Source organism: Elephantulus edwardii, unplaced genomic scaffold (assembly GCF_000299155.1).
Source record: "Elephantulus edwardii isolate Elephantulus edwardi_28Jun2011 unplaced genomic scaffold, EleEdw1.0 scaffold00003, whole genome shotgun sequence".
NCBI classification, from domain to species: Eukaryota; Metazoa; Chordata; class Mammalia; order Macroscelidea; family Macroscelididae; genus Elephantulus; species Elephantulus edwardii.
Window position 1 is genome coordinate 41,518,650 of NW_006399753.1, and position 11,901 is coordinate 41,530,550.

Genomic DNA, 11,901 nt, shown 5'->3' on the forward strand with positions numbered 1-11,901 from the left:
TAGTCTGTATGACCTTAGGCACTGCATTTTCTTTGCACCCTCTATTGTATCACCACTGCATAATCATGAAATGGGTAAGAAGTTGTTTGTTTCGTTGTTATTAGGCGCCGACTCATAGCATAGCAACCTGTGAACAAGAGATAGGAACTTGAACCTCTCCTATCCCTTCCTCACGATGTTTCTGGCTAGTATTTCTTACAGTGTTAGTCATAGGTTTTTGTTATTCAATATTTGTGTGATGGTTTTATATATGTTTCTATAACCTATGATATTTTGGATTATTCTTTTTTAAGCAAGCAAATGGGCAGAACTATTTACTGATACCCACACATCCTACTTGATCATACAGTATGGTTTGAGTTAGAGCCCTGGAAAATGGGTCTCTACTCCCAAATGGCACAGTACTGACAGCTGTGTCTGCTTGCTTCCTGGGTCACCTGTAATGATTTAATTCATTGGGTCAGTGTATATACATCTAGTTCTCCTCAATGTCCTCAGCTCCTATTTAAAATTTTCTGATTTGGGGAGAAAAGAGAAGGGGAGGGAGGAAAATGTGCAATGATAAATGAATATTTTTCTGGTTTAGTCTGAAAGCAGTTTATCCTCTGAAACGGATCTGAAGTTAGAGACTACTAGATTCTAGTCCTGGAAATACAGTGCATAATAGATTCGTTTCCTCACAGAAAGGTTGGCATGTTGAATCCACACTTGCTTATCAGGAGAAAGATGAGCATACTCACATGATATGTTGTTGTTGTTGTCAGGCCAAGCACATCTCATAGTGCCCCTATGAACAAAAGGCATTTAATAGTTATAAAGTACTTACTTAATGAAGGCATTTAAAGAACATGTTTATACTGTTATGTGCTTGTTTGTATCTTGTTTGTGTATTTGATCTGGATCTATTTTTTCCTTTTCTTTCTTCTTAGGAGTCCTTTCCGCAGCTTTCAAGTTTTTGTAGAATGCTCTAGACAGTTTTTAAAGTTGTTCTTCGCAAAGCAGAAGACTTGCACCTTCTTTCTAATAACGTCATTTTATAGTTACATTCAATGCCTAACGTTGCGGAAACAGATAGGTCAAATGATTCTGGAAATGGTGAACACAGATCTGAGAGAGAGTCTCCTGAAGAGAATCTTCAAGGTGCTGTAAAATCTTTCTGCACAAGTGCCTCTGGAGCACCCTTGGGGCCTAAAGGAGATGGTCATTATCCATGGAGTTGTCCAGTGACTCATACTCGGGAAAAAATTTATGCCATCTGTTCAGACTATGCCTTTCTCAACCAGGCAACCTCAATCTATAAAACTCCAGCTCCATCACGCTCTTCTTGCCTCCCTGATAGTACCTCTCTGTCTGCTGGAAATAATTCATCCAGATACATTGGCATACCTACTAGTGCATCTGAAATCATCTATAATGAAGAAAATAGCTTGGAAAACTTGTCCAGTAGCCTAGACAAGCTACCTCTTGCATGGGAAATTGATAAATCAGAATTTGATGCAGTGACCACAAATTTGAAACACAAATCTGGTAAGGAAAGAGCTGTGGACTTCCTATATGAAAATAATAATGGAAATGTTCTTTTTTTTTTTTTTTTTTTTGCACTTGCCGTTAAATGTGTTTTCCTTTTCTAGGATTTGAACAGGGAACATTGGCTGTCATCTTTCCTTATTATTATCATTATAGTTAAAGAAAAAGAATTTTGAACATTTGTCATTCTGTTCATTTTGAGAACTTCAAAAATCTGAGAATGCTGTAAAGTAACAGAGATGTATATAGTAGCTTAGAAAAAGTCAATGACACTTTGAACTTGTCCTCCACAGGGACCAGTTCTAGAGAAAGAACATCATGCTTGGTGAGGTAAAAGGTCAGGGGGGGGAAAAAAAGGGAGACCCTCAGGAGGAATAGACACAGTGGCTACAACTATGGGCTCAAACAGGGCAGAGCCTGTGAGGATGGTTTAGGGCTGGGCAGAATCTCGTTCTGTTGTACATAGGACATGCTCTAAGTCAGAAATGGCTTTGTGACACAAAACAACAGCAACATTTTCTAGTTTTGCAGGGAGTAGAATTCCTTTTTACAGATTAAAAATCTAGTTTTCTACCATACAACAGTAGTTTTTGTTAATTTTTTTTTTTTTTAGTAATTGGTAAGGGCTTCATCGATGTCTGATGAGGTTATTGAGTTTAAGAGGAGGATGTTTACGGAGTTACACAGAACCACCTTCACAGTTACAGTGCAAATTCTTTTGCACTTATGCCGTACAAAGCTTTTTTGGGCAGTCTGTGAACAATTAAGACTAAGAAGGGATATTAAACATCCCCCACAGTTGCATATTTGGTAGGATATAGCACTAGGATTTATATTTTATTTCTTGGCTTCTCTGATCACTTTGTAAAACCTCTGTACTCCATAACATTTTCAATATCAAATAGTTTTATAAACTGTTATGCAGATTTGTAATTTTTTGGGCCATGAGTGGTTTTTCTTTGTGACACGGTGAATGATACTGGTCCATAATTTTTGTTATTGCTTCAAGTTTAAGAATTAAGTCTCTAAAATAAACTAGGGAGTGTTCTTTCCTTTTTCAAAAAGAAATGTTGGTGTAGGATTGGTGATATTTTCCCATGTGTTTACTAGTGTTTACCCATGCTCCTCAATATAATTTTTAAAGTTTTTTTATTTTATTATTTTTGTGTGTGTGTACTGTCAAATTGGATCTGACTGGTAGAGGAGGAGATTGCCCCTCCTTCTCCAGCAGAGCATCTGGTGGATTTGAACCTCTCACCTCTGGGATTGTAGTGCAGATTCTTGCCTCTAGGCTACCACCAATCCCTTTAACAAAACTTTTAAGGTCTGGCATTTATAAAAAGGATTTAGATAATTTTTTAAAATGGTTATAAGGCTACTTGAAACTTCATTCCATTGTGCATTGATTTGTGAAGATAGGTTGTTTTAATAGTTATTGAATACCTATGACAATAAAATGATCTCTGTTCCCATTAATTGGCATATTTCAGTTTTTCCATGTCAACTAAGTTCTCAAATTTGTTGGTAGAAAGCTGTTTGCAATATTTCCTTATTCTAACATTTGTTGGATCTTTAGTGATTAAAATTCCTCTTTCATTCTGGTACTGGTGATTTGTTCTTTTTTATTTTCCCCCTTTACCATTCATTTAGTTGGGGATTTTTCAGTTTTATTCCTCGTTTCAAATTACTTTTAGCTTTACTAACTTTCCCATTTATTTTCTATTTCATTCATTTTTTTTCTCTTTACCAGATACTTTTTTTGTTTATTTTATTCTTCGTCTTCTAGCTCCTTAATGTGGAAGTTGAGATCATTGATTTGAGACTCTTCTAAGTGCTTAATGCTTCAAATTTCTGAGCATTGCTTTAATGGTAGCTATAAATTTGGTTACAGTACAGTATGTTATCATTAAATGTGAAATATTTTCAAAATTTCCTGAGAATTATCTCTTTTTACATTGCATTACTTTGAAGTATGCTATTAACTTCCAGATTGTGGGGTTTTTCTAACCATTATTATTGATTTCTAATTTAATTCCATTGTAAACAGAGAACATACAATTTCAGTCCTTTGTGTCTTACTTTATGACCTACCATATGGTCGGTGCTGGTGAATGTGCCATGTATACTTGAAAAGAATATATCCAGCAGTTACTTGGTGATGATGATGTGTGCTGTCGAGTTGGAACTGACCCATCGATGAAGTGTTCTGTAAAAATTCTTTAGGCCAAGGTAGTCTTGTTTAACTCCTCTGTGTCTTTGCTAAATTTTTTCCCAGTTCTAGCACTTGCTAAAAGAAGGCTTTAACAATCTCCAACTATAATTTGCTTTGTAGTTGTCTGTTGTCCAGTTAACTTTGTCAGTTTTTGGTTTTGTGTGATATGAAGATGTTATTAAGTGTTTATAGAAATGATATATATTTTTATCAGTTTAATGCTTTATCCCTGGCATGATTTTTTATTTTGAAATTGACTTTGTTTGATAATAACATTATTCTTAGTTGCTTTTTTATTTTTAAATATTTAGCGGGTATAGTTTTTCCTATGTATTTATCAATCTGTGACTTTGTATTTCAAATGCATTTGTTGAGTATAGTGTTAAGACTGTCAAGTAAATTGCTTTATTTCATATATTGTTTATTTCTAGAATTTTCTTTTTCTTTTAATGGTTTCTGTTCCCTTGTCTGCTATTTGCTCTCTTTTCATTTCTTACAAGTGTTTGAACGAATTCATAAGGCATAGTTCTAATATTATTAGATGCTGTGGAGTTGGCCCCAACACACAGTATTATTTACTTTTAAAGTAAATTTCTCTGGCAGATTTCAACAACCTAATTACCTAAAAGCTAGACTTGCTTATCCTGATTTTTTTTTTCTTGAGAATGTGTCACATTTTCCTGTCTTTTACCATGTTCAATAATTTTAGATTGTGTCCTAGATATTTTGGAGACACCAGAGTCTCTTATATGTCACCAAAGGATTATTTTCTTTTTAACAAGCAGTTATCATGGTCTCACTAAAACTGTAAATTCAGTTTCCTCAGTGGCAGCTTCTGCACAATCAATGATTTCTTTATAGCAAATACCTTTTATAAGAAACATAAATGCGGGAGGGGTGTGGGGGGATTGTGTACCAGGGAAGGAGTGTTTTACTTTTGAAAGAGAGGAGTGAACTGGGGGTGGGGGTGGGGGGTGGAGAGAAGTGCAGCAATGAATGAATGGAAATCCAAAATCTCTGTAAATGCTCATTAAAATTATTTTTAAAAAAAGAAACATAAATGCAGGCTATACACATGGATTTCACCTGATTGTATGCACAGGCATCAGATTGATTACATCTGTGAAAGGAATCCTTGGAGAAGTTCAGTATCAACAGTGAAAATAAGGCCACATGCTGATTGTGGAACAGACCATCAACTACTCTTATGCAAGTTCAAATTAATGCTAAAGAAGGTTAAATGATTTCCACAGGAATAAAAATTTGATCTTCAGGCTATCCCCCCCTGAATTTAAAAACCAACTCAGGAACAGGTTTGAGGCCTTGGACACTAATGAACAAAGACCAGATGAGCTGTGGGAAGAAAAAAACAGTATCATTCAGGAAGATGCAAAAGGTCATTACAAAGAAGAAAAGACCAAAATGGATGTCAGAAGAGACTCTGAATATTGCACTAGCATGCCGAGAAGCCAAAGCAAAGGGAAGAAATCAAGAAGTTAAGGAGCTGAACAGAAAATTTCAAAGGGCAGCTCGAGAAGACAAGGCAAAGTATTATAGTGAAATGTGCAAGGAGCTGGAGTTAGAAAATCAAAAGGGCAAAACTCCCTCGGTATTCCGTAAGCTGAAGGAACAAAAGAACAAATTCAAGGCACAAGTTGCAATGCTTAAGGATGCTGTAGGGAGAATATTGAATTATTAAGGAAACATTAAAAGATGGAAGGAGTATACAGAGTCATTGTACCAAGAAGAATTGGCCGGCGCAGAAGAATCTCAAGAAGCATATGATCAAGAGGCAGTGGTGATGAAGGAGGAAGTGCAGGCTACTCCAAAGGATTTGGCAAAAAAATTAAGCCCCAGGAATTGATGGAATACCGATTGATATATTTCAACAAACAGATGCTGCCCTGGATGTCCTCACTACGGTATGCCAAGAAATCTGTCAGACAACTACCTGGCCAACTGACTGGAAGAGACCAATATTTATTCCCAAGCCAAAAAAAGGTGACCTGACAGAGTGTGGAATTATCGAACAATATCACACACTAGCAAAATCCTGCTGAAAATTACCTAGGAACAACTGGAACAGTATATTCACAGAGAACTACTAGAAATACAAGCTGGATTTAGAAGAACGTGGCCCTGGAGACGTTATTGCCAATAATGCCAGATGGATCCTGGGAGAAAGCAAAGTACCAGAGGAATGTCTGTGTTTCATTGACTGTGAAAAGGCATTTGACTGTGTAGATCACAACAAACTGTGGCTGACCTTGAGAAAAATAGGAATCCCAGAAGACTTGATTGTGCTTATGCAAAACCTCTACTTGGACCAGGAAACTGGCCTCAGAACAGAGCAGGGAAACACTACATGGTTCAAAATCAGGAGGAGTGCGTCAGGGATGTGTTCTGTCTCCATACCTTTTCAAACTATATTCAGAACAGATCATTCGAGAAGCAGGGCTTTATGAGGAGGAATGTCACATCAGGATTGGAGGAAGGTTTATCAACAACCAACATTATACAGATGACGTAACCTTGCTTGCTGAAACTGAAGAGGACCTGAAGCTCTTGCTGCAGAAAGTCAAGGATTATACTCAACATGAAGAAAGTAAAGATTCTCACCACTGGGCTGATTGGCAGCACCATGATAGATGGAGAAGAAATTGAGGTTGTTAACAAGTAACAACTTTCTCAGCTCCATAATCAACACTTATTGCCCTAGCAGTCAAGAAATCAAAAGACGAATTGCATTGGGAAAATCTGTTGTCAGGAACCTCTCCAGAGTGCTGAAAAGCAACGATGTCAGTCTAGAGACTAAGGTGCTCCTGATCCGGCCCTTGGTCCTTATTGTTACTTGATATGCCTCAGAGAGCTGGACAGTGACTAAGGATGACAGAAGATGAATAGATGAATAGAATTGTGTTGCTGGAGAAGAGTCTTGGACATACTGTGGGCTACCAAGAAAACAAATAGTTATGTCTTGGAGAGGGTGAAACCAAGTGTGTCCTTGGAGACTAGGATTTTTGAAGCTCAGTCTCACATACTTTGGGTATGTTGCCAGGAGAGATTGGTCCTTGGAGAAGGACATTGGGCTTGGAATGGTCGAGGGACAGCGGAGGAGAGGAAGACCCTGGATGAGATGGATTGATACAGTAACTTGGGGCAAAGGGGGTTGGTGTGTCAGAATTAGACTAGCTTAGGACAGGACAGGGTTCAGAGCTGCTATATGTAGGCTTGCTATGAGTAACAGGTGATTTGGCGGCACGTCACAACAATAAGTGGCTTATATCTCATTTCAGTTCTTTAAGCCTTGGATTCCCTGTTTGAAGAGTCCTGGTTAAAGCACTCAGCTATGAACTAAAGTTCATAGTCCGAACTCATTAGCTACACTATTAAAAAAACATGCTAAGGCAGGTGACATTGATAACGACTTATAGCCTTGGCATGCCGTAAATGATGCTCCTGCAGGTTTTCTGAGGTTAAAAACGGCATGGAAAGGGGATACGTGGGTTTTAGAGACATTGAAGAACTGGAACTGAGAGGTGGCAGGCCTTAGTGTTAGTGGCACAACTCCCTCCAGATTATGTCTCCAGGGTCACTATAAATTAGAATCTCATTTTTTTAAAAAAAAAAAAAACAAACCAACAAACTTCTGTGTGAGGTTTTTTTCTGTACATGCCTGATCTAGGTCAGCCCTACATTTAGATGAAATTTGTGCGCGGAATTTTAGCTTCTCCATCTCTGATTCTCTTTGGTGGTATCTTCTCACCTCTCTTTCCAGTGACAGTGTTGGTTTGGTGACATAATCATACTTGGTTCTTCTGAACTCTCTGTTCTGTGGTTTTTCCAATTAGAAATGATAGGGGTTTTAGACTTGTTGTTGTTATGTGCCGTCAAGTCACTTGCGACTCATAGCGACCCTATGTACAACAGCCCTAAACTCTGCTCTGTCCTGTGCTAATCGCACCATCTCCAATACACCCATCCCGAGGGCCTTCCCCTCCTGCGCTGTCCCTCCACCCTCCCAAGCATGATGTCCCTCTCCAAGGACCGGTTCTTTCTTACAACATGTCCAAAGTATGTTAGACGAAGCCTCAGAATCCTTGCCTCCAAGGAGCCGCCCGGTTTAATTCTCTCCAAGATGAATCTGTTTGTCTTCCTAGCAGTCTGTGGTACCCTCAGTGCTCTTCTCCAGCATCACAGCTCAAAGGCATCAATTATCCTTCTATCCTCCTTAGTCATTGTCCAACTCTCTGATGCATAACAAGTGATCGCAAAGACCATGGCCTGTATCAGACGCACCTTAGTCTCCAGAGAGACACCATTGCCCTTCAGTATTTTGGAGAGGTCCCTAACAGCAGACTTTCCCATGGCACTATGTCTTTTAATTTCTAAAACTATGTATTAGATTTCTTATGAGTTATTAGTATATTTTTCTCTAAAACCCAGTGTGCTGAAGATACATATATTTGTTGTTGATTGCCCTCGAGTTGAGCACGACTCATAGCGACCTTATGAACAAAAGGCCTGAAGTCCCTCTGCAACTATCAACATTTATCAAAGTTCATTGAGTTTCTGGAGGCATGCCATTTAGGAAGAGAGAGAGAGAGAGAGAGTGAGTGTGTGTGAGTGTGTGTGTGTGTGTGTGTGTGTGTGTGTGTGTATTCTTGTAAAATTAAAAATTAGTCATTAGTTTTTATTTAAAATGGAAGATGTGTAAGAAGATGAAATACTTGAACACAGCTATCTAAAATATGATAGAAGGAGAATTGATGGCTTTGAGTTGTGGTGTTGGAAAAGAGTATTGAATATCGCATGTATTTCCAAAAGAACAAATAAGTCCTGGAGAAAGTACAGCCAGAGAGCTCTTAGGAAACAAGGATGGCAAAGTTTCATCTCCTTTACTTTGGACATGTTGCTAGGAGAGGCACTTCCTTGGAAAAGGACATCATACTTGGAAAGGTGCAGGGTTAGCAAAAGAGAGGAAGAGATGGTGACTGCAGTGATGGGTTCAAGTATATCAGAGATGGTGAGGACAGGATTCAGATGTGTTGTTCATAGGGTTGTGTACTCAACTCAGTGGCACATGAGAATAACAACCTGATATATTAATAATACTTTATTGAAATGAAGCTTGGATTTCATTTGTTCACTTTTAAGGAATTAATGTAATTTTTGTATGGGTAATGTAAAACATATTCATTCGTATGTTTCAGAAATAAAAAGTATAAAAATAAATAATATAAGCTCCTTACTCTTGTCTGCCTTTTGTCCAGTTCCCAGTTCGCTTTGCTGCCTTCTCATTCCTACCTCATCCGTAACCACTGCTGTTTTTCTTGTGCTTTCTTTTGGAGAGGAGCACACACATACAGAAGAAGAATGTTTTCCATCCTAGTTCCTGGAGCTAACATTGCATTTTAATAATGTACATGTGTGCATCATTCTTAATCCATTTGGAGGTCTCTGTGGGCCTGGAGATATTTTTAAACATCACATAATCATGTTATTGTAGCCAGTGCTTTTACTTTCTTAATAGGGTTGCACTAATGTGGTTTTGTTGTACTATAGAAAGGATTAATTTTCTGGAAAGTGCTCTTGTTAAATATTTTACTGTTGTCAATTTGATAGTCTAGATAAGACTAAAGGTTTTTATTGATTCTTTAACCAGCTACGTGACTAGTGCTAGAACTGGAACATAAGCATTTTGTAGGACATAATATCTGTGGCTGCCTATACTTGTTTTTATTTTCTCTCTTTTAGGTAGGGAGGGTGATATTTTTAAAGATACCTGGAAGATCATTTTTAGAACTCTGTGACAGCACCTTCAAAATTCTGATACAGTGTTATTGTCATGGCTGTTTACAGCATCTTGTGCATTTTGCTTATTTTATGTTCTTATTTTCTAGGCAGTGTAAAGAAACAAATTTCAAAGAAGAAAAGTTCAGATAAAAAAGGAAGACATCAAAGAGAGTGTCCTCAACATTCCCCTCTTGAAGATATTAAGCAGCGGAAAGTATTAGACCTGAGACGATGGTAGTGTTTTATGACAGTGTTTTTTTAATTTTTCATTTTTAAAATGTAGGTGCACTGTACATTTTAGTTATACTTTTGCTATTAGTACATAATAACTACTGTTAGTTATAAAATTGTGTCTAAGACTTAAATGCCTAAATGTCCCTTTAATGTTTCAAGTAGATGAATGTTGAGCTATGCTGTTGTTTCCCATACTTTCCGAATCATAATTGTAAGAACACTTATGTTATTCCACATAAGTATTTTCTAGATTTAAGAGTTATAAAAGTTTTTCTATTGCTATATGCCCATTTTTATTGCTGAAGAATTTGAAAGTAAGTTACAGATTTCATCACATTCACCTCAAATTATTTAAGAATGCATCTCTAATAATGACCTTTAAAAAAGTTAACCATTAGAAGAGCAAACTGTGGATGGAGGAGGCTGGGTGGTGAGAAAAGTGCAACAGTGAATGAATGGAAATCCAAAATCTCTGAAAATGTTCATTAAAAGTAGTAATAATAATAATAATAATTAATAAAAGAATGTTTGACCAAAAACAATTAAAGCCAGGTCTGAGGGCTGCAGATTAAAATCACCCACCTTTGGCTTGGTAGCATAAATTCCTATCTACTAGGCCAATTTTATATATATGACAACAGTTTGGAACAAGGGGTCCATTGTGTGAAGGGCTGGGGGAAGGGTGCACAGCAAAGGGAAGGAGAAAAATGTGCAATAATGAATGGATGAAAACCCAACCTTCCTGTAAACCTTTATAAAAATCACAATTTTCTTTGAAAAAAAAAATTAAGCACAATGGTATGGCACATAATAATATTAACACTCTTTTGCTTCCTATTTAAATTCCAGGCTCTAGTCAGTATTCCTAGATTGTCCTGGAAAATGTCTTTACACTTGATTGTTTAAAGTGAGCCCAAGCCATGAGCTATATTTTATAATGGTTTTTGTAACTCACAGATCTGTTTATCCACAACGGCTCCTTTTACACCCCAACAAAACCACTGTTTTATTTTGTAGAGATTGATTTATAGATGAGATATGGCCTGCTGTCTTCCGGAATGTCTTCCATTCTGGACTTGTCTGATTTTTTTCTTTCTAATTTTCTAAATAATTTATCTCACCTCTTATAACTTGAAATTATATATAAAGGTTTGATAAGGCAAGCATACTGCCTGAATAATGCTGTGTGCTTCATATTGCATCACAGAGGAGGCACTTAATGTCTGGTCATTCAATATCAGAGATCCCGAAAGTGATAATGAGATTAAGGTTGTGACAGCCTATCCCAAATTTTCTACATTATCCTGTAAATTTTCCCTTTGATAATATCAAGTAATCAGTGGAGTTCTAGAGTGACATCATACTAATACTTAAGTACTATCATCTTTTCATTTTACTAAAAATCTGTTGCTGAACTTTGCCAGAGTTGTTTGCTCTAAAATGATGAGGTTTCAGATTATATCTTCCCTCTTTTATTTCTTAATATTCTTCTGATAAGAAGAGTATGCTAACAGTAGCTGTTTGGTTACCCTGAATTAAAGTCTTATTCTAGAGAATAAATGCTTAGTTTATGATAGCTTTGAAATATTAAGCATCTCTTAGTTTGAGGGTTTAAAAAGAAAAAAAAGAAAAATTTCTCTCTTAGCATGTATTTACCTGTTTCTTGGATTTTAGGCTACAGATTTATATTTTTTTTTTCCTCCCCTGAGGTAGAGAGAAAAATAAACCCCACATTGATAATTTCTTAGCAAAAAGATATTTTATAAAGGTAAATTGGTAGTATGTAGAGTATATTGGAGAAGAGATGGTAGTGTAACATAAATTTTAGTTTTTTTCAGAAAGATTTCAGCTATTTTGCTAATTATCTCTTAGATTTAAGATTTGTTTTAACAACAAAATATGAATGATTATATTTTAATAGTATAACAAGTAACATAATAAGAGCTTTGAGGGAGAAGAACTGCAGGGAGAAATACCCTGAGGGAAAGATTTTGAATATAACAAAAGCGAATTGGTATAATAAGTAGAATATAGGATTAGGGTGGGAATAAAAGGAACCAAAGATGGTAGTAAGATGTCAATAAATTTAAAGCTAAATTTAAAAAATTTAAATTAGAGTAAGGATGGCAATG

At 36.7% G+C, this 11,901-nt stretch overlaps 1 protein-coding gene across 1 annotated transcript in view; it reads left to right on the forward strand.

The window, feature by feature from the left end:
• Positions 1-1,049: 1,049 nt before the first annotated feature.
• BIVM (basic, immunoglobulin-like variable motif containing) overlaps positions 1,050-11,901 on the forward strand; it is a 30,327-nt gene continuing 19,475 nt past the window's right edge. The window contains exons 1-2 of the mRNA XM_006879400.1: positions 1,050-1,527; positions 9,643-9,769. Of these exons, the coding sequence (XP_006879462.1) occupies positions 1,050-1,527; positions 9,643-9,769 (605 nt within the window). The remainder of the gene's footprint in view (positions 1,528-9,642; positions 9,770-11,901) is intronic.